At 43.8% G+C, this 23,976-nt stretch overlaps 1 protein-coding gene and 1 long non-coding RNA gene across 3 annotated transcripts in view; one reads left to right on the top strand and one right to left on the bottom strand.

The window, feature by feature from the left end:
• LOC132374907 (uncharacterized) overlaps window positions 1-23,976 on the bottom strand; it is a 172,015-nt gene that overhangs the window by 8,672 nt on the left and 139,367 nt on the right. The window lies entirely within an intron of this gene.
• Window positions 1-23,976, top strand: part of MYRIP (myosin VIIA and Rab interacting protein) — a 223,572-nt gene that overhangs the window by 175,676 nt on the left and 23,920 nt on the right. For both annotated transcript variants that reach the window (XM_059939381.1, XM_059939382.1), the window contains one exon: window positions 10,783-11,022. In XM_059939381.1, the coding sequence (XP_059795364.1) occupies window positions 10,783-11,022 (240 nt within the window). The remainder of the gene's footprint in view (window positions 1-10,782; window positions 11,023-23,976) is intronic.

Raw genomic sequence — 23,976 nt, 5'->3', positions numbered from 1 at the left:
GGTTTTGTTTTGTTTTTTAATTAATTAATTTTATTATTTTTGGCTGTGTTGGGTCTTCGTTTCTGTGCGAGGGCTTTCTCTAGTTGTGGCAAGCGGGGGCCACTCTTCATCGCGGTGCGCAGGCCTCTCACTATCGCGGCCTCTCTTGTTGCGCAGCACAGGCTCCAGACGCGCAGGCTCAGTAGTTGTGGCTCACGGGACTAGTTGCTCCGCGGCATGTGGGATCTTCCCAGACCAGGGCTCGAACCTGTGTCCCCTGCATTGGCAGGCACATTCTCAACCACTGCGCCACCAGGGAAGCCCACGTATGACTGTTCTTATCACACCAGTTATTTTTTTTAAATGCCTTATTCACCAGAGTACAGCATGTGAATAAATCTAGTTTTAGGTTAACAGCAATACACTGGGAGAGGACAAACCTCTATCTTAAGGCACCAGAGACAGAACTTTTTCGAGTCCTCGGAAGAAACAGGTCAACGGTGGAGTCAGCCAGCCCCAAGGCTCATTCTGCTCTTCTTGGATTCGGGATAAATATGCCAAGGGATTTGCAAGTAAACTACGTACATTTGTCACGTACAGTGCCTCTAGGGTTAGTTAACCTGTTGGGGCTTTTCTCTGAAGTTGACTAAAATGATATCCAAAAGCAAGCTGCAGAAATTCTGATTTTTTAGGTCAGGTTCCGTATCTTTCATCACAGGGGTTGGGGAGAGCCACCAGGACACCAGGATATATTCAATGAAGGCTGACATGTAACATCTGAGAGTAATTCTTTAGCAGGGCTCTTTTTAAAAAGATGGAGAAAACCCAGAGCCTCCCACCTCCCCCTCAAATGACCTGGCAGTTGAAAGCCAGGCTCTAGGAAAAAGTGTTGCTAGGACTGCGGTTGTTTAGCCTGGAAGACATTGACATTGCTCCCTTCAAATGTGTGGAGAATTTTGATGAGGATGATGATAAGGCTGAGTAGGAGAAAAATTGCTTTGAATTAAAGCAGGCAGGATTTCAAGGTCTATAAAGACAGACCACTAGGGCGACTGAAGGTAAGGACAGTCCTCTGAGACTGTGGCTCTGCTAACTGTTCTCCTTCCAAGGAGCATGGTTTAATTTGGAGCTTCTAGCCTCATCTTAGAATAATGCAAAGAGCTTGGCCTTCAGGGTCAGGCCATCTTCAGCTCAGCCATGCACTAGCTACCTGACCTTGGACAGCCTACTCAACCTCAGTGTCTTTGTGGATACAGAGGGAACGACTGAGACCCTTGAAGGAGATTCCATGCGTGCCTCGCCGAGGGCAGTGCTCGCCCACATGGCTGTGTTCAGCTGCAAGGACTGTCCAGTTCTCACATACCCATTGCCTCCATTTATTTCCATCTCTATTTTTCTCAATCTTGAGAATTCACAGAGTACTCAAGAATTTTTCAGAGGATATCTAGTTTGAGAACAGCTGCATTCAAATTTAAATACTGTCAAGGTAAGAAATCTTTAGCACCACCAGAAACATAAATGCAAACAAAGGAATGGCGATCCATGGCAGCACTCAGCTGTAAGGTGGTTGCCCTGGTAATCCAGAATGTGCCTTTTTTTTTTTTAGGTTATCAGTGAAATGAAAACCAAAATTTAAAAATTAGTATAAAGAGCTTGCAGACCACCGAGAATAGATTAGAAGTCTCTTGCTAAAGAAAATGTACTAGCTTATCTTAATGAGTATTCCATCATCAGGTGTTTAAAATTTTACATCTTTATTTAGCCAGAATCTCCATGTTCCACACACTAAATGGAAGTGTGCAAAGAAAAGGCAACGTTTTGATCTCCCATAGCCGCCTTAAATTTCCTCATCAGCCTCCGCATTCTGAAGAGCCGGGAATGTAAGCCAGGCAATCCAAGGAACACTTAGCCTCTTGCGATTTAATCAACTTTCTGTTTAAAACTGTATTTTTTTAAGTAAATAACCAGTCATCCAACCCCTCCACTTTCTCTACCTTCGCTGTCTTGGGGGTGGGGAGGGGGGCTTCTGGTGTCCTCTTAGAGCTGAGTGGTGTCCTCTGGGTCCCTGCAGGTCTCTCAGTGATGGGGCCCTGTTCATTAAGTCATCCCCCTCCTGCTCCCCGCCCAGCATCCCCCACCAGTGTCTAAGGCTCCCTCTTCTGTGTGCTCAGTCAGAACCCAGGATCTTTCCCTCAGGCCCCAGCTCGGCTCTCACTTTCATCCGCTTCCCACGCAGCTGTCCAGCCCCAGGGCAACTACCTCATTTCCACTGTAGGGAGCCCCTCGGTGCAGCCACACCAAAGATCTTCCATGAGCCAGCTTCTGGATGCCCTTGGGGCCACCCAGGAGCCTGGGAGACATTTGACAGATAAAGCTCAGTTCCTTAGGTGGATGCTTAACCCTCTGCAGTCTGACCCAGGCCTGTTTTCTCCATACCTCCAAGTTCCCCACTCTCTCTACTTCTGAGCCTTATTCCTCTAACTATACTGAGCAGTTTCATACACCCTGGGTCTTAGTGATCCTGCTGCTTCCTCATCAAGAATGCTTGTCCCCATGTCTACATATTAAAATGCTCCTCATCTCTCAAGAACCTGCTCAGAGACCATTCTTCCCATGGAGCTGCCCCAAGTCCTCAGACCAAGGGACTCCTCCTTCTCAGGCATAATGGGGGCATTACTCACCTCTCACAAGGCCCTCATCATGATTCTTACTCAGGGCCAGAAAAAAAAAAATTATTTCCAAGGGACCCTTTTTCTTTTATCAATCCATTGATTTTTTTTCATTTCTGTCATCTGTCTCCTTCTAATCACTTTTATATAGACAGCTCCCTTTAGCATTTGTCCAATTACAAACTGTATCAAGCAAATTTGGTGCACAAACATCATAAAGAATCTGCCACACATCTTTTTATCAGAACAGGATGGTCTAGATTCTTGTTGCAAAATATGTGTGATGAAGCCCTTCTTGTTGAATGACTAACTTAATGAAAATACCATCTTTTCTCTTATCCTGATAAATACGTTGTTTACTCATCGATTCTTGGGTTGAGATAATTCACCTAGGACACTGTCATCTGAAGATTCTTAGTCTGAGAGTTTACTTATACAATCAATTCCATCATCATTGTTAGAGTCTGGGGAGCTGCTCTTCTCTTTAACTTCATCTTCTGAGTCATCTAATTGTGAAATGTTCTCTGTCTGTTTTATTCCTTTGCCATTATGAAAAATTTTGAATTCTCAACCATGAAAATTCAACCATGAGCTAAAAGCAGACTCAAAACGGTGATGATTTATTTTGATGTTGAATCATCCTTCTAGGTAATTCCATTCTTCTGTTTCATTATTCTAGTCTCTTTTTAGCATAATTGGAAATATTTGGTGAGTAATGATGAAAGATATTTCCCAGGATGATGAAACAGCAAAATATTTCAAAAGATAAGGAAAATGAGATCATAGAAATCCCTTCATGTGTCTTAGATTTATAAAAGGGTCCAAAGAACCCAGGTAGTAATTGCAAAATATAATGAGTTTTATTTACAAAATTAGTACATTTTCTCTTTGTTCGTTGGGAGTCCTTCAAGAAAGAATAAAAGCCATGAAATACCAAGCCTTATAAATCGATAGAACAACTTAAAGAGGAAACTCAAAATCTGGGAAGATTGGTTCAGGATGGTGGAGTAGAAGGACGTGCACTCACTCCCTCTTGTGAGAGCACCAGAATCACAACTAACTGCTGAACAATTATCGACAGGAAGACACTGAAACTCACCAAAAAACATACCCCACATCCAAAGACAAAGGAGAAGATGCAAAGAGATGGTAGGAGGGGCACAATCACAATACAATCAAATCCCATAACTGCTGCGTGGGTGACTCACAAACTGGAGAACAATTATACCACAGAAGTCCTCCCACTGGAGTGAAGGTTCTGAGCCCCACGTCAGGCTTCCCAACCTGGGGGTCTGAAAACAGGAGGAGGAATTCCCAGAGAATCAGACTTTGAACACTAGCAGGATTTGATTGCAGGACTTCGACAGGACTGGGGGAAACAGAGACTCCACTCTTGAAGGGCACACACAAAGTTGTGTATGCATCAGGACCCAGGGGGAAGGAGCAGTGACCCCACAGGAGAATGAACCAGACCTACCTGCTAGTGTTGGAGGGTCTCCTGCAGAGCTGGGGGGAGGCTGTGGCTCACTGCAGGGACAGGGACACTGGCAGTGGAAGTTCTGGGAAGTACTCCTTGGCGTGAGCCCTCCTGGAGTCTGCCATTAACCCCACCAAAGAGCCTGCAGGCTCCAGTACTGGGTTGCCTCAGTCCAAACAACCAACGGGAGGGAAGTCAGCCGCACCCATCAGCAGACAAGCAGATTAAAGTTTTACTGAGCTCTGCCCACCAGAGCAACACCCAGCTCTACCCATCACCAGTCCCTCCCATCAGGAAGCTTGCACAAGCCTCTTAGATAGCCTCATCCACCAGAGGGCAGACAACAGAAGCAAGAAGAACTACAATCCTGCAGCCTGTGGAACAAAAACGACATCACAGAAAGATAGACAAGATGAAAAGGCAGAGGGCTATGTACCAGATGAAGGAACAAGATAAAACCTCAGAAAAACAACTAAATGAAGTGGAGATAGGCAACCTTCCAGAAAAAGAATTCAGAATAATGATAGTGAAGATGATCCAGGACCTTGAAAGAAGAATGGAGGCAAAGATCAAGAAGATGCAAGAAATGTTTAACAAAGACCTAGAAGAATTAAAGAACAAACAAACAGAGATGAACAATACAATAACTGAAATGAAAACTACACTAGAAGGAATCAATAGCAGAATAACTGAGGCAGAAGAATGGATAAGTGACCTGGAAGACAAAATGGTGAAATTCACTGCCATGGAACAGAATAAAGAAAAAAGAATGAAAAGAAATGAAGTCAGCCTAAGAGACCTCTGGGACAACATTAAATGCACCAACATTCGCATTATAGGGGTCCCAGAAGGAGAAGAGAGAGAGAATGGACGCAAGAAAATATTTGAAGAGATTATAGTTGAAAACTTCCCTAACATGGGAAAGGAAATAGCCACCCAAGTCCAGGAAGCGAAGAGAGTCCCAAGCAGGGTAAACCCAAAGAGAAACATGCCAAGACACATAGTAATTAAATTGACAAAATTTAAAGACAAAGAAAAATTATTAAAAGCAACAAGGGAAAAACGAAAAATAACATACAAGGGAACTCCCATAAGGTTAACAGCTGATTTCTCAGCAGACACTCTACAAGCCAGAAGGGAGCGGCATGATGTATTTAAAGTGATGAAAGGGAAGAACCTACAACCAAGATTACTCTACCCGGCAAGAATCTCATTCAGATTCGATGGAGAAATCAAAACCTTTACAGACAAGCAAAGCTAAGAGAATTCAGCATCACCAAACCAGCTCTACAACAAATGCTAAAGGAACTTCTCTAAGTGAGAAACACAAGAGAAGAAAAGGACCTACAAAAACAAACCCAAAAAAATTAAGAAAATGGTCATAGGAACATACATGTCGATAATTACCTTAAATGTGAATGGATTAAATGCTCCAACCAAAAGATACAGGCTCACTGAATGGATATGAAAACAAGACCCATATATACGCTGTCTACAAGAGACTCACTTCAGACCTAGGGACACATACAGACTGAAAGTGAGGGGATGGAAAAAGATATTCCATGCAAATGGAAAACAAAAGAAAGCTGGAGTAGCAATACTCATATCAGATAAAGTAGACTTTAAAATAAAGAATGTTACAAGAGACAAGGAAGGACACTACATAATGATCAAGGGATCAATCCAAGAAGAAGATATAACAATTATAAATATATATACACCCAACATAGGAGCACCTCAATATATAAGGCAAATGCTAACAGCTATAAAAGAAGAAATTGACAGTAACACAATAATAGTGGGGGACTTTAACACCTCACTTACACCAATGGACAGATCATCAGACAGAAAATTAATAAGGAAACACAAGCTTTAAATGACACAAGAGACCAGATAGATTTAATTGATATTCATAGGACATTCCATCCAAAAACAGCAGGCTACACTTTCTTCTCAAGTGGGCATGGAACATTCTCCAGGATAGATCACATCTTGGGTCACAAATCAAGCCTCAGTAAATTTAAGAAAATTGAAATCATATAAAGCATCTTTTCTGACCACAACGCTATGAGATTAGAAATCAATTACAGGGGGAAAAAATGTAAAAAACACAAACACATGGAGGCTAAACAATACATTACTAAATAACCAAGAGATCACTGAAGAAATCAAAGAGGAAATCAAAAAATACCTAGAGACAAATGACAACAAAACATGACGATCCAAAACCTATGGGATGCAGCAAAAGCAGTTCTAAGAGGGAAGTTTATAGCAATACAATCCTACCTCAAGAAACAAGTAAAGTCTCAAATAAACAATATAACCTTACACCTAAAGGAACTAGAGACAGAAGAACAAACAAAACCCAAAGTTAGCAGAAGGAAAGAAATCATAAAGATCAGAGCAGAAATAAATGAAATAGAAACAAAGAAAACAATAGCAAAGATCAATAAAAATAAAAGCTGGTTCTTTGAGAAGATAAACAAAATTGATAAACCTTTAGCCAGACTCATCATGTAAAAGAGGGAGAGGACTCAAATCAATAAAATTAGAAATGAAAAATGAGAAGTTACAAAGGACACCACAGAAATACAAAGCATCCTAAGAGACTACTACAAGCAACTCTATGCCAATAAAATGGACAACCTGGAAGAAATGGACAAATTCTTAGAAAGGTATAACCTTCCAAGACTGAACCAGGAAGAAATAGAAAATATGAACAGACCAATCACAAGAAATGAAATTGAAACTGATTAAAAATCTTCCAACAAACAAAAGTCCAGGACCAGATGGCTTCACAGGTGAATTTTATCAAACATTTAGAGAAGAGTTGACACCCATCCTTCTCAAACTCTTCCATAAAATTGCAGAGGAAGGAACACTCCCAAACTCATTCTACGAGGCCACCATCACCCTGATACCAAAACCGGACAAAGATACTACAAAAAAAAGAAAATTACAGACTAATATCACTGATGAATATAGATGCAAAACTCAACAAAATACTAGGAAAAAGAATCCACACATTAAAAGAATCATACACCATGATCAAGCGGGATTTATCCCAGGGATGCAAGGATTCTTCAATATATGCAAATCAATTAACAAAGTAAATAATAAAACCATATGATCATCTCAATAGATGCAGAAAAAGCTTTTGACAAAATTCAACACCCATTTATGAGAAAAACTCTCCAGAAAGTAGGCACAGAGGGAACCTACCTCAACATAATAAAGGCCATATATGACAAACCCACAGCAAACATCATTCTCAATGGTGAAAAACTGAAAGCATTTCAGGAACAAGACAAGGATGTCCATTCTCTCCACTATTATTCAACATAGTTTTGGACGTCCCAGCCATGGCAATCAAAAAAGAAAAAGAAATAAAAGGAATACAAATTGGAAAAGAGGAAGTAAAAGTGTCACTGCAGATGACATGATACTATACATAGAAAATCCTAAAGATGCCACCAGAAAACTAGTAGAACTAATCAATGCATTTGGTAAGGTTGCAGGATACAAAATTAATGCACAGAAATCTCTTGCATCCCTATACACTAACAACGAAAGATCAGAAAGAGAAATTAAGGAAACAATCCCATTTACCATCACATCAAAAAGAATAAAATACCTAGGAATAAACCTACCTAAGGAGGCAAAAGACCTGTCCTCAGAAAACTATAAGACACTGATGAAAGAAATTAAAGATAACACGAACAGATGGAGAGATATACCATGTTCTTGGGTTGGAAGAATCAGTATTGTGAAAATGACTATATTACCCAAAGCAATCTACAGATTCAATGCAATCCCTATCAAATTACCAATGGCATTTTTTACAGAATAGAACAAAATATTTTTAATTTGTATGGAGACACGAAAGACCCCAAATAGCCAACACAATCTGGAGGGAAAAAAACAGAGCTGGAGGAATCAGACTCCCTGACTTCAGACTATACTACAAAGCTACAATAATCAAGACAATATGGTACTGGCACAAAAACAGAAATATAGATCAATGGAACAAGATAGAAAGCCCAGAGATAAACCCACGCACCTATGGTCAACTAATCTATGACAAAGGAGGTGAGGATATACAATGGAGAAAAGACAGTCTCTTCAATAAGTGGTGCTGGGAAAACTGGACAGGTACATGTAAAAGAATGAAATTAGAACACTCCCTAACACCTTACACAAAAATAAACTCAAAATGGATTAAAGACCTAAATGTAAGACCGGACACTATAAAACTCTTAGAGGAAGACATAGGAAGAACACTCTTTGACATAAATCACAGCAAGATCTTTTTTGACCCACCTCCTAGAGTAATGGAAATAAAAAAAATAAACAAATGGGACCTAATGAAACTTCAAAGCTTTTGCACAGCAAAGGAAACTATAAACAAGACAAAAAGACAACCCTCAGAATGGGAGAAAATATTTGCAAACGAATCAACAGACAAAGGATTAATCTCCAAAATATATAAACAGCTCATGCAGCTCAATATTAAAAAAACAAACAACCCAATCCAAAAATGGGCAGAAGACCTAAATAGACATTTCTCCAAAGAAGACATACAGATGGCCAAAAAGCACATGAAAAGCTGCTCAACGTCACTAATTATTAGAGAAATGCAAATCAAAACTACGATGAGGTATCACCTCACACTGGTTAGAATGGGCATCATCAGAAAATCTACAAACAAAAAATGCTGGAGAGGGTGTGGAGAAAAGGGAACCCTCTTGCACTGTTTGTGGTGATGTAAATTGATACAGCCACTATGGAGAACAGTATGGAGGATTCTTTTTTTTTTTTAATTTATTTATTTATTTATGGCCGTGTTGGGTCTTCGTTTCTGTGCGAGGGCTTTCTCTAGTTGTGGCAAGTGGGGGCCACTCTTCATCGCGGTGCGCGGGCCTCTCACTATCGCGGCCTCTCTTGTTGCGGAGCACAGGCTCCAGACGTGCAGGCTCAGTAATTGTGGCTCACGGGCCCAGTTGCTCCGCGGCACGTGGGATCTTCCCAGACCAGGGCTCGAACCCGTGTCCCCTGCATCGGCAGGCAGATTCTCAACCACTGCACCACCAGGGAAGCCCTGGAGGATTCTTAAAAAACTAAAACTAGAATTACCTTATGACCCAGCAATCCCACTACTGGGCATATACCCTGAGAAAACCATAATTCAAAAAGACACATGCACCCCAATGTTCATTGCAGCTCTATTTCCAATAGCCAGGACACGGAAGCAACCTAAATGCCCATTGACAGGCGAATGGATAAAGAAGATGTGGTACATATATACAATGGAATATTACTCAGCAGTAAAAAGGAAAGAAATTGGGTCATTTGTAAAGATGTGGATGGACCCAGAGACTGTCATACAGAGTGAAGTCAGAAAGAGAAAAACAAATATCGTATATTAACGCATATATGTGGAATCTAGAAAAATGGTACAGGTCAACCGGTTTGCAGGGCAGAAAGAGAGACACAGATGTAGAGAAAAAAATGTATGGACACCAAGGGGGGAAAGCGGGGGGTGGGGGGTGTGATGAATTGGGAGATTGGGATTTACATATATACACTAATATGTATAACATAGATAACTAATAAGAACCTGCTTTAAGCACAGGGAGATCAGCTCGGTGCTTTGTGACCACCTAGAGGGGTGGGATAGGGAGAGTGGGAGGGAGATGCAAGAGGGAGGAGATATGGAGTATATGTATATGTATAGCTGATTCACTTTGTTATAAAGCAGAAACTAACACACCATTGTTAACCAATTATCCTCCAGTAAAGACGTAAAAAAAAAAAAGGAACCTACTGTATAAAAAATTAAATAAAATAAAATTCAAAAAATACCACAAATTAGGTCCAGTGGATCCTAATGGTACTTTGAGGGTTATCTTGCTAAGATTCCATATATATCTGTCTAATATAAGGTGAAAAATAGAGTGAGAGTTAGAATGTCATGTCTTCCTGGACTTCCCCAGGCCTGGCCAGGGCTCTACTCATAGAGGGAGCTTCGGAGATAGTAGGAGCCAGAGATGTAATTGTGTAATTATCAAGGGAAGGGCACATAGTATTCCTTATGTATGCGCAAGGACCTTGCACCATCTCAAAATCTGCGATTTGCCTAGAATACCATTCTTTCCTCTCTCCCTTTTAGCTGGGTAACTGCTACACTTTGAATCTCCACTCAAACACCACCTCCACAAGCAAGCTTTCCCTGAGCCCCAGCCCTGCCATCCGGTGCCCCTTAGAGGGCTGTCAGAGCCTCCCTCCCCACCCACTGCTTCTGGGCATTTGTCAGGGTTTTAGTGTCTCCTCCACTAGGGGGCGGGCGGGGGTTTGCTCAGCTTTGCATCCTCAGCACCAGCACAGTGCTGACCCTAGTGGGCACTCAGTAAGTATTTTGCAAATGAAAAACACTGAAGTCACTTTTCTGAGTACAGGTGCTCACCTGCCAAATTTTTAACAAAGTGTTAAGATGCATGTGTTTGAAGAAGTAAAAATAATAAGTCCATCCATAGGGAAAGCAGATCAGGTAAGAGCTTCATTTTCCTGGATTGTCCTTTACTCAGGGATTATTGGGAACAACAAGCAACATGACTGTAGCAGAAGAGTCTTCAGCTCATGATTCTGGCTTTCATTTAGGTGTCGGGTGATTTATCAAAGACTGACATCTGCAATGAGGCTCGGTACCCACAGGCCAGCACAGACGCTGCAGAAGAGAAACGGACAAACAGGCTGTACGAGTTGGCAATGAAAATGAGTGAGAAGGAAACTTCCTCTGGGGAGGATCAGGAGTCCGAGCCCAAGACAGAGTCTGAGAACCAGAAGGAAAGTCTGTCCTCTGAAGACAACAGCCAGAGTGTCCAGGAAGAGCTGAAGAAGGTAAGCTCTGTGAAACCACCTGCAGATGGCTTGGTTTCTGCAGCTGGGGTGTGGGGGAAGGTTCTGCATTTGTGCAGAGATGTGCTGGGACCCCAAAGAGCACTCTCTAAAATGCCCATCCCTATGCACTTGGGAGAGCCCAAGAAAACTCTGCTTGATTAACGCTGAGTTATTCAATCAGGAAAATAGCACCGCGTGTCCTTGGAAGTCTCCCAAGACCTCTCATCTCCTATTCTTCATCAAGACAGCCCTTACATTTCGAGTCTATAATGTAGTACCCATGGTCTCTCTCATTGGTAAAGAACTGTGTTATTTCCCGCCCCACCCTCTCCCAAAGGAATGTTTCCTGTGGATTGAGAACATCTAGCCAATCCTCTTTTAGCCAATGATGACGCTTCATTTCATAGTATAAAGTCTTTGTGTTGAAAGTGGCCTTCTGGATCATTTATCTCTGCAGTTTTCAGATTTTGGCTTGTTTGACTTAGCCAGAAGGCTTTCTCAAACAAACCTTATATGGAATTCCAGTGCTTTAAACAGATAAAAGCACTGCTGCTCTGAGGGTCCCCAAAGCTCCAACCACCTGATCTTCAGTCCCACCGTCCTCCCTTCCTTCCCCCAAGCTGGCCACTGAGTTCCAAGGGACATTGTGTGAAAAGCACAGAAAATAGACCCTGCCTCTGGCAGAAAGCCTTTCTGCCCACCGTCCTCCAGCACGTGCCTGGGTTCCCACTACAGCTCCACCAAGTACGTTCACACTAGACTTGGCCCCCTGGTCAGGATATCCCTGCTGCCTCCAGTGGAAGGGGAAGAAGCTAGCATTTGTTCAGTGTCTCCTACATGCCTGGTGCTTTGCACATGTTAGTTCATTTAATATAAAACCTTTGAGGCAGACACAGACCCATGTTGCAGATGAGGAAACTGAGGCTAGTCACAAAGGTACTTACCCAAGGCCCACAGATAGTAAGTTTCAGAGCTGAGGCTGCATCACAAACCTGCTTGGCATCAAATCACAGGCTCCTTCCTTTACAACAAGCTGCCTCTTCTGGAACTCAGATAAGGTCTTACCTGGTAACATCTAGACTTTGTACTTAGGATCAATTTTTTCCCTATTCTGAGAGTAGGCTATCTAAGCTAACAGGCTGCTGGTAACCCACGTGCATGGTGAATGAGCCCCCTTCATCTGCTCAACAGCCAAGCTGGGGTACTGTGCAGGAGCCTGGCCAACCCAGGAATGACCACAGGTGGTCCAGAGCAGGCCCCAAGGGAAGTGGGGACCGTCCTCCATGGCTGAGGCCCTGAACCTTCCAACACCTCAGACTCTGCCTTGCATTCATTCCCATCCCGGCCTCCATAACCATTGAATCCTCACTCATAAACCTGCCGGGTCCTTTGCCTGGGGATGGCGCACATCTCTTTCCCCCAGCATGTATGTGGGTGGAGAGCAGATCTTGGCCTTCACAGGCAGCCCTTCCCCAGGATACAGGCTCCGACCCATTGCCTCTTCAATGGTTATGGGCTCTGATCCTCTCTGTTACTTGAACCAATGGCCCATTACAGTCACATTTGTCTGCTAGAGCTGAGAGCCAGACGGTACCTGAAGAATATCACATTATTTCTTACAGCGGCTCCACATCCTACTGGCTTTGCTGCCTGGTGGTCCCAAGGCACCAAAAGCTCATGCTGTACCAGCGGCACGCCAGGCTGGGACGAGCCACGCACACCCGCCCCTCATCAGCCTGCAGGCCTCACCTTCTGGAGGCACAGCCATCCGTCTGTACTGTGCTCTTCTGGGCAGAATGTGAACAGGGAAAGGCGGAAAATCCTGGGTGCTTTGGCCAAGCCCTCCATCCTGCCCCCATCCTGCCCTGCACCCTCGCTGAGCAGGAAATTAGGGGAGGTGCTTTTATTCAAACTCCCAAATGTGTCAGTTTCTCCAGTTTAAGTCCTTCCCACCGCCGACCATGAATCAATGGATTAAAACCCAGATAGCAAACAAAAAGAGGTAATCAATACATCTTTCTCCATCAGGCATGGCTACTCTGATTAAAGGAAAACAGAAATATACGTTCATCTATGGAAGATTATTTAGAAGCAGAAGGGTATAGAGATAGGCTTCAGGATTAGACTGACTGTGAAACACATCCATGCAGTTTGCAAACTTTGGACTTTGGTTCTAAGCCAAGGCCATTTCTTGCCTGCTTCCTACACCCCGCCCCCTAGCTGCCCTCCTTGGCCCCTCCAATCCTTTCTCTACTCAGCAGCTGGAGCTGCCCTGCGGCCCTTGAACTTGCTCCCAGCATGTCGACAAGCCCAAGTCTGGCTTGTTTTTATATCGATCCCTAAAAACCAGTCTAGGTCTTCATTGTTGATTGGACAAACACATGTTGGCCTTGTCTGTAAAATGGGGATAATCATACCCCCTTATAGAGTTGGGAGGACTGAATTATGCAGCATAGAGGTAGCACACAGCCAGAGCCCAGCAAATATTAACAACCTCACAGCCCCTTTAACAACCTCAAGGAAAAGAAACTTCACTGTCGTGAAATAATGCCCCTGTGTTAGCAATGAGGGAACAGCTTAGTGCCTATGTCCCGTCCACACGTGCAGTGTCAAGCCAGAGGTCTGTAGCCACGTTCGGTGCTTCACCATGCTCTGAAGAATGTAACGGGGAAAATACCACGTCAGAACCTCCCAGGTTCCCATCTTCGGGATCAGAGGAACTATGACTTCCCTTGTAATCCGACCACAACTAGTTTGTCCAGCACTCACACATGTACACACACACGCCATGGTTGGGGAGCGGATCTGGGCTAAAGAAACTGTTCCAGAAGCTGTTCGTGCTTGCCTTATCTCTTTACCATGCTACTGCACACTGGCCCAAGGTCCATCTGCCTGGGGGCTCCCGACACAGCAGGAGCTCCTCTTCCTGTGCAGAAGGCAGGCTGGGAGTGAGAGAATAACACTCCCCTCCCCAGGAGCAGCCCTAACCAGTGACTGATGTGTAGAGTGTAAATACTCCACTCCTTTGCCTCCATTGGGGTGGTGACCCACAGCGTGTGTGCTACCCATTGATGCCCCGAGTTCCCCAGCAGATTTGGCTCTGGGCACCCGCAGTGAGGACCAGCTGGATCAGGCTGCCTTCTCTTCCCTGCCTTGCCCCACCCCCTCCTCCACTGGTTCCTGGAATCACTTCCCAAATAAACTCCATGCACTCGAATCCCTGTCTCAGGGTCTGCTTCTAGGGAAACCAGACTAAGACAGTAACCAAACAGGAAAACACGCAGAGTCCCCGGTTCACAAACACTCACTGCAGTATTTGTGACTAAGCAGTGGAGAAATCCAAATGCCTAACTGGCTGCTAATGGCCTCTGCCTGACCACGAGGATCCCTTACACAGAGAGAGTTTTATCCAGACTTCACCATCCCTCCTGCCTCTATCGCAGGTTCTTCTCTCTGGGAGCCAAGGCAGAGGAATGTGCATATTCCCATAGACACAGGGACATCAGTGGCAGTTCAGTGTCCTTGGTATGACAACCCATGTAGGAATTAGGGCTTCACAATCTTGTCCAGCAGAAGAAGAACCATTTTAGAAACATGCTGTTTCTTGATGGGAGTCAGCCCTTTGCTGTAGGCAGACTTGTCCCTACAGTTGACTCACTTTGGCTGGGTGTTGGGGGCCCAATGATGATTCAAGGATGGTCACTGCCATGTGAATTTTAACTACCTGAAGAACCAGCTTGTAAAACTTGGGGCCAGTCCAGAAACCTGGATTCCTAGAGGGCCATGTTTTTAATTGAAGTCACCTTGGTTCCATTGAACCTCATGGTCAACCTTCCAAACCTTGGGATCCTTCAAGCCCGGGAATAAGCACTTGCTTCCCCTCTGCCACTGGGCAGGTGGCTGTGCCAGTGGTTATGGAAGAAAGGCCTGGCTGAAGTGGTTCCTAGAACCATCTGCCCCTGGATTATGCAGGTGCTGCATTCCTGAGAGAAGGACGCAAAGAAAGTTCAAGAACTCCTGACCTGACTTTGGAGACTACATGCAGGGGCTGAATCTCCCACAAAACCCTATCTCCCCAAGCTTAGAGCAGTGATCCCCAAGGTCCCTGCTCGCTCCAAAATCCCATGGTTCTAGACATGTAAGGCATTAAATAGGTTTTTGTTTCCTGATATTAGTATCATTTTTGACACTATTTATATGACAAAAGATGTCCTATGTGTCAAGCTTTTGGAACATGAGTGTTTGTTGAAGGCCCATATTAGTGAATTCTTGCATTATAGTCAAATTTGTACATGCAATGTCCTGAAAGCAAAGTGTCTTTGTTTATTAATTATCACAAGTAGCTGAATCATTGTGTTTTAGTTTCACAAGGGAGTCACAGACCAGCAGATATCTCCCATATTCATAGTTTCATGGAATAATTCTCCTCAAAGTACTGAGACTTCCCTAAAGTAATAAATGTCTTTCTCCTCAAATAAGAGACAGATTTGTGCATCTTCACACAGCTGCTCCCCATTTACTAGCATCAAGTCATATAGAAACACAGTACTGGTCAATGGATAAGCAGACAGATTGATTGTTGTCTGAGAAAACCCAGAGCTGTGGGTTTCTGCAATTTAACGTGCTTGTGAAAAACTTTTTGTCAATATCACAGTGTTAACATAAAATCAAGTATTGTCCACGTGTGTCTCACCCTTGTAAAATGACTCACCATCCACATGAGGATTCAGTGTCTTTCACCCCAGGTAGTATCTTATTTGAGAAGCATGTCTCCATCTTCAGTTGGCGCCCCATTTATATCTTACAAGCTACACTGATCTCAGTAGACCTTATGCCTGTTGCCTCTTCTAACGTTCTATTTAACTGCTGTGCTAGGAAAAAAGAGAAGCTTTAGCTGTCCATGTCGAGCTACAGCTCTTATCCACAGCGCTTGAACAGGTGAGGTTTCATTTCACTCCTGTTGTCACTGGCGTCACTCATTCCCACACTTGTGTCCTGTGTGTTTGGGGGAGGGGCCTGCACGGCTGGGAAGAGAGTTCTGGGTTCTCTCCTGGATCACGAGGGCTTCAACAGGACATCTTCTTCTCTAGGCAAAAGATGAACTGAGCCCTCGAGAATTAATATACTCATAATGCTAATAGATAAAAAGGCAGTCTACATAAGCAGACAATTCACCAAAAACAAAAACAAAAAGAAGAATGTAAATGACCAATAAGCATATGAAAAAATATTCAACTTTAATTGTATCTCAGCTGTATTCAATACAACACCTAGCCCAGAACTTGGCATATGGTTTGCACAGTCATTTTTTCCATTCAACAAAAGCACATTGAGGCACTGGGAAGACAGCCATGAACAGGGCAAAGTTTATCATTTGTTCACACAAGCAATAAAAATGCAAATTGAAATAATGAAATGCCACTTTGCCTAACAAATTGGATGGTTAAAAAGAACGATAATCAATGTTGGTAAGAGTTCAGGGAAATAGGCAGTCTAATACCCACAAAGTAGCACATATTAGCACACTGGTGACTTGGTAACTCTAAGCAATCAAAGTGTGCATACCCTTTGATCCAGCAAATAAGCTTTCAATCATTTATCCTAAGGAATAACTGGACAAGCAGCCAAGGGTATATCACAATGCAGTTCATCAAGTGTTATATTTTTATACTAGGAAAACTTTGAAACAACCTAAGTGTCCAACAATAAGGAGCTCTTGGGGAAATGGGGGGGATGAGGTCCAGAAAACAGATGGGGCATTGGCATAGGAATGGCAAAGACAGAATAGTCCAGATACAAGTAAGTGGGTAAATTTGATGTTTAGGAAGATGAAGAGAGTTTGTTTTATGTTCTATGCTTCACCCCCCTCCGCCCCTCTGTTACCCAACCAAACTTGGGTCTGCTCGCCTGGGCACAGTAAAGCCAATCTACTGACACTGGGTTGTGGTGAAAAGAAAATGTAGTGTTTATTGCAGGGCACCAAGCAAGATTGGGGATGGCTAATGCTCAAGAGGCCGGAACCCCTGATGGCTTTCACGGAAAGATTTTTAAAGATAGGGTGAGTGAGAGGGTTGCAGGGCACATGATCAGCTTGTGTACATTATTCTGATTGGTTGGTAGTGAGGTAATGAGGAGTCAACATCATCAACCTTCTGGTTCCAACCTGTCTGGGGCCTGCCTACATGCTGGTGGTCAGCATGCAGTTAATGTTTTCCACCTGCGGGGGTTTCAGTATTTGCAAAACAGCTCAAAGGATATGGCTCAGAATGTTATCTTATAGCGCTTGAGAGGAACTAAAGGTATTTGACTTTGTTTAATGGCTAAACTATTATTATTTTGTCTTGCTTGACTGTTTTCCTTTGTTTCTGCATTTTCTCACTTCTAAATTTATTAAATTTATTCTTTGGAACTCGGGGATGGCCTAGGAGGCTAAAGTCTTTCTACAAACAAGAGGCAGGCAGAGGACATGGGGGCAGGGGGTGGTCTGTCCTGGAAAGGCCCCATAAGGTCCTGCTTGGTTACATCTCTAGCTTTCTGAACTAGAAGGCAAGTTTGCCTTCTGAAAGTGAGGGGATAGTGAAATTTGAGTGTCAGGATTGTGGAGCGGGTTTGAAATAGCTATTGCATAGGACGAGAGAAAAACGTGTGGAGAAATATAAAGGATCCCCAGGGTAAGGTCAGAGATCACAAACATTTACCTGAGATAAAAAGAGCCTGTAAAAGAATACAGCAACTATGCACACTACTATATATAAAATAGATAAAAGACCTATGGTATAGCACAGGGAACTATATTCAATATCTTATAATAACCTATAAGGGAAAAGAATCTGAAAAGAATATATAGATAGATACATAAAACTGAATCGCTTTGCTGTACACCTGAAACTAGCATAACATCGTAAATCAACTTCAATTTAAAAAAAAAGAAAAGAATACAGCAACTTTGAATGCAAATAAATGTAAAATAAAAATTCATTCTATTCAAAGAAAAGGTCTAGTAGTAGCAGGTCTATTCATGAATCCATATCATTCGGCACAATTACACAATACAGCTCAGTAGGTTCTGGGATTTACATTAGAACTCCCCATTTCATAACTAAAATATATAGATGAATCTCAAGCCAGACTGGAGGAGTGGGGAGATAAAATGGAAATTAATTCCAACCATAATAGGAACAAAAAATGTGAAATTAAAGCTTAACAAGAAAACTGCAGATCTCTAAGAAACCTACCAGTTTTGCTGGTAGGAAAAACAGTGTAAAGAATTCTTCCAAAATGAGGGTAGACATTTACTGTAATTTAAATCAAAATCTGAACCAGAAGTTTTTTTAACTTTTCAAAAGGATTCAAAAAATCACCTGATAAAGTCAAGAATAACTTAGAAATGCTTAGAAAGAATAAAAGAAATGAAGAGGACCTATCTATTAAGATAGTACATCATGTTTTAAAGGCAGAGTAATTAAATTTGTGAGATATTGATAAAGGATGCAATGAAATATTCCAGAAGTATGCCCTAGAATATACTTAATTTAACTCACAATTGATCTCATAATTACCACCCACCTCTCACCCCTGGTTGGGAAGAGATCAATTTTTAATAAATGTGTTGAGACGTATGTGCACTTGTTCTTTTGGGGGAAGGGATGTGGCAAGAGAGGAAGGTCCTTAATGTTCTCTCCAACAAAGGAATGAATGGCTCCCCAAGGTTTGCAGGGCCAGCAATACGTACAGGAGACAATAAGGAAAAGATGCCAACTTCCCATGAGAGGTAGTGGCACAAGTTCTGGAGTTTGAATCCTTGTTCAATCCTTGTTACAAATAATTGTTGAACTATTCTAAGAGCTGTAATACAGTAGGAACCAGAGAGAAAAGGTCCCTGCTCTCGTAGAATTTACCCACTGTTGGGGGCAACAGCTGATAAGTATGTAAACACATACAGGGGAAGAGGTTCTTAGTGATCAGTGCTAAGGAGATTCAGCAGGATACTCATGGATGGAGTTGGAAGGAGTATGAGTCATGGATGGTCCAGACTTTTCTGACCAACTCTGTTTTCCACTGAAACCCGAAAGACACAAAGGGAAAAGTCAGGCAAAGATCTAAAGGAAGGGCTTTCCAGGCAGAGAAAAACATGCAAGGCCTTAAGGTGGAAATGACCTTGACGAGTTCAAGGAACGGCTTAAAGAGCTAGGGTAGCTGGGGCAATGTGGCCAAGGGGAGAGGGCTTGGAGAAGTGAGAGAGGGAGGGGCCAGAGCAAGCCAGCGGTGTGGGCCATGCAGAGAACTTTGGCTTCTATTCTGTGTGAGATAGGAAGAACCTGGAAAGGTTTCAGCAGAGACATAACAAGGAGGGCCTTACATTTATCAAGATCACCCTGGTTGCCATGTGCTACCTCCTTTCCAAGTGAACGTGGAAGGTGGTTTCCTATGTCATCGGGCTACTACAGAGCTGAGCACATACCCTGGCAGAGCCCTGGTTACCGCCAACAGTGGGGAAGTGTGTCCAGTGAGTATCAGGAAATAATTTTCTGAGGAACAGCCAGTATGCGAAAGCAAAAGAGATTGACAACCATGATCACCTCCTCTGCCAGGACAGGAAGTCCTGCCTGCCCTACACCTGCCCGGGCAGGTATGGTCAAAGGCAGTGGCCCCAGCATTCCCCTCCTCTCTCACCGTCACCAGGTCCTGGAGTGGCCTTGCTCAGGTGCCTACATCAAACAACAGGGACTCCACCAAGGAAAGGAAAGAAAATGACCATGGGGAAATATACAGACCAGTGGGTTTAATTCTGGAACTAAACTAAATGTGCAAATAGCACATTTAAAAAAATTCATTTCGGGCATCCCTGGTGGCGCAGTGGTTAAGAATCTGCCTGCCAATGCAGGGGACACGGGTTCATTCCCTGGTCCGGGAAGATCCCACATGCTGCAGAGCAACTGAGCCCATGCACCACAGCTACTGAGCCCACACGCTGCAACTACTGAAGCCCGTGCCCCCTAGAGCCCATGCTCCGCAAAAAGAGAAGCCACCGCAGTGAGAAGCCTGCGCACCTCAACAAAGAGTAGCCCCCGCTCGCCGCAACTAGACAAAGCGCGCATGCAGCAACGAAGACCCAACTCAGCCAAAAATAAAATAAATGAAATAAATTAAAAAAAAATTCATTTCAATTATCATAATTTTAAAAAATCTTATTTCTTTCATAGGTGGCTTTGACCATCAAAATCTAAATGATTTAAGAACCCAAACATTCCTAGAGGTCCATTCTCTGATCTCCATTACATTTCATGTTTCAATTTATTACATATGCTAATTTATTAGGTTCATGCTCCAATTTCTTTCCACAATTCTGTGCCACCTTCTTTCAAGTCAGTCGTTGGGGACGTGAGTCTGTTCGTGGAGAATGTATTTTGACGGGTTGTAGAGGCTTCGCCGGAGCGCCGTATGTTTCATGAGAACTGAAACATATTTGCATTGAATTTTTCTAGCAGATTTCTGTCAACTATTTAGGAGGACATATGGAGTTTCTTTTCTTACCTTTGAGAAGGAAAAAAATACATGAAATCAGGGCATTTGGACAAATTTCCTTGCTTGCTCTGGTGGTTTGATAGAAGCATTTCACAAAGCCAAGGTAGCATCTGTAATGTGGGACAGAAAAGTAATGAGCGGGCTGTGAAGTCTGGATCACACTTAGAGCAGATTTCCTCAGAGACCACATTCTTGTTCACTCTGATTGTTTTTGGCGGCTCCATCTCAGGTAGGCTCAGTAAGGCTCAGAACAGGAGCTGGTCGCTTGGGAGATCTCAAGCTCTGTTGTGTGGCTTGGTCATTGGTGTACAAATCAACGAGCTTGTTCTGATTGATGTCACTTGGTGGAGGCTACAGGCCCTTCTCTCACTGATCTGTTGTTCATGGATCTGATTATTCAGTTAGATTCTGTTCTTCCATCACTTTCTGCAGTCCATTGGGTCCCAGGAATTATGCAGGTGGAGGAGGTGATGTGGCAGGTGGGAAGGAGTGTGGACCTTGAAGACCAAAGTCTCTGGGTTCAAATCTCAGCTGTGCATCTTCTTCCTTGAGCCGCAGTTTCTTCATCTCTCAAGATGGGATGAAAACAGCCACCACGTCAGGTTGTGATGAGGGTTACACAAAATCACGAGAAGCCTGGGGTCAGACCCGGCATAGGAAGGACGCACATTAACACTGAGCTGGCTTCCTTCCTTCCTCTCTTCCTCCCTAAAGGGCTCTCTCAGGAGCAAAGTGTCCCAGGAGAGAAGGTGAGGCCCCGTACACATTTTACGCAACTTGAACATTGAAAGACTTTTCTCCTCTGCCTGTAATTCCTGCATGGGAGCCAACATGTCTTTAGAAGACTCTGTTAAAGTTCTTTCTGTTTCCTGTGCTTCCAGACTGACCCCAAAGTCACACATTAACGGAACCTGCTTGCCCCTCTGCAGGTCCACAGCCTGTGGCTCCCAGTGCAGGGCAGGACCTGTTTTCTGCTACCTGGGTCTTCCTGCCCTTCTCCTGTCTCTGCTCTCTGAGGACAGAGACCCAGGCTTACTCACTTTGCATCCCCTGCAGGGCCCAGTGCAGTGCCGGACATAGAGCAGATGCTTCCTGAAGGCTTGAATTAAATTAGTGATGATGGGAAATGGTAGATGATGTTTGAGGGCCTGGCTTGTTCGGTTGCCCAGCTAGGCAATGGCATACCTTATTTTTGTTGCCCATCAGTATGTATGGTTCAGTATGCTCCCTACTGGGAAACGGAGGGTCCTGCGTGCGTGCGTGCGTGCGTGCCTGTCTGAGTGTCAGTGTCAGGTTGTTTACTGTCATTTCTCAGGACAAACCATTCTGTATTCTGATATTGTGTCTTCCATTTTTGGTGTTAAGGTATCCCTTCTTTATGACATTATGGTGAAGCCGGACAGTAGTAGACCATGGTGGCTTTTTTTTTTTAATATTCTTACTTAGCAAGAGAAAAAAACTGGGAAACAGCAGCAAAGTTTAACTTTTTTTTTTGGTTAAAAAATAGTAAAAAGCATTCTTCAAAACACCAAGTAGTCAAGGAAAGTTGTTTCAAGAACACAGTACAGGACTTCCCTGGTGGTGCAGTGGTTAAGAATCTGCCTGCCAACGCAGGGGACACGGGTTCGATCCCTGGTCCAGAAAGATCCCACATGCCGCGGAGCAACTGAGCTCATGCTAGCCATAGCTACTGAGCCCACACGCTGCAACTACTGAAGCCCGTGCCCCCTAGAGCCCGTGCTCCGCAACAAGAGAAGCCACCGCAATAAGAAGCCTGCGCACCACAACGAAGAGTAGCCCCCGCTCGCCGCAACTAGAGAAAGCCCGCATGCAGCAACGAAGACCCAACACGGCCAAAAAGAAAAAAAAAAAAAAAATAGAACACAGTACATAATAAAAGGTGTCTAAGCTACTGGCCATCACCAGTAATGTGCCCATCTTGAGCCAGTAGGGCAGGTGGGAGAGTTTTGAGGACAGGTGGACAGCTCTGGACCCAAACACTGTGGACACTTGGCATATGCTGACTAATTTCATCTTCTCAACAACCCCTTGAGCTAGATGGTGTTACCTCCATTTCATAGCTGAGGCTCAGAGAGATTAAGTTATTTCCCCAAAATCTACACAGAGTAACCTGAATTTCCCAACCCTCATGATCTGGTGTGTACAATGAGGAGGACACCTTAGCATCCGTCCCCACTAGGAAACCACAACACCAGAGCATCCACCCACCCCCACCGTCTCCCTCCATTATCTGGGGGAATCTAGGGGAAAGATCTCCCACATGTTCACAACCAGCCCTCTTATAGGGGCCTGCTCAGGGCCTTCACCAGGCGGCTGCTGCCCAGATCCACCCTAGGAACCAGCCCTGCCCAGGTGCCTTCTCCATAGAGGCTCCAGATCAGCAAGACCAGGGCCAATTTATGACTTTTGTGGGCCCAAGCACTTTTGCCTTTGTGGACCCTTTCCTCCACAAAAAAACATTTAAAATCGTATTTTACAATTGTGTTGGTATAAAGATTAATATTATGTATTAAAACATGTGCCCGGACCTAATAGTTCATTTTTCCTTATGATTTTAAAAGAAATTAAGACATTTTCATGGACCCCCTAAAAGAATGGTGGGCCCTAGGCTCCACGCCTGCTGAGCCCGATGGGTAAGGAGGCCCTTTGCAAGACCCTGCTGATGTGGCAGTCCCCTCGCCACTGCCCTCCCTGCTTCATAGATTGACCCATGGACCTCAAAGCATACTGCCTGCTTCTAAATCTCACAAAAACCCTAATGTCAACGTCCCTTCAGCTTCTATCTGTTTAGGTCTTATTATAGGTGTCAGAACAATCCCCGAGGTGGAACTGGGAAATTCCCTCTTCTGCCCCAGAAACCTGTACACATCATTTAATCCTCAAAGCTTTATCCCACATTGTATCAGGTTCTGTCATATCAAGACTTATATCAAGTCACATAAATAGATACCCCAGGCCTCTGTCACAGCCCTGGTTCATCACACATAGCCAGATACTGAATCTGTTTTGGCACCGCTGAGACTGGCAGACACATGTGCACGCACATGCCCAAGGGTAGAGAGGGGTCTGGGATCAGGCCTCTGTTATTCCACTGTGTTCTCTTCCTATTAAGCCAGGCAGCTAATGAGCCCCTGCTGCTCACATGTTCACAAGCTTGAGCCATTCTGGTAAGCAGCAGTCCCGCTTATTCCAGCTTGAAGTGAGTTTGCATTTCTTTGTCCAACACAAAGCTTTGAAATGAATGACGACACTGGAAAATTATCGGGAGAATTTGCGAGGATTGCAAATAAGCAGGTATATCTAGTGTTTAGGATGGAAATATTTTCTTCTTTTGAATTCTAGGGACTCAGAATCTCCCCCTGGCAACACTTTGCATGCTGCATGTCTTTGCAAAACAGTTTATAAGGA

This window comes from Balaenoptera ricei, chromosome 11 (genome assembly GCF_028023285.1).
Source record: "Balaenoptera ricei isolate mBalRic1 chromosome 11, mBalRic1.hap2, whole genome shotgun sequence".
Taxonomy (NCBI): Eukaryota; Metazoa; Chordata; class Mammalia; order Artiodactyla; family Balaenopteridae; genus Balaenoptera; species Balaenoptera ricei.
This window is presented reverse-complemented; position numbering and strand designations above follow the sequence as displayed.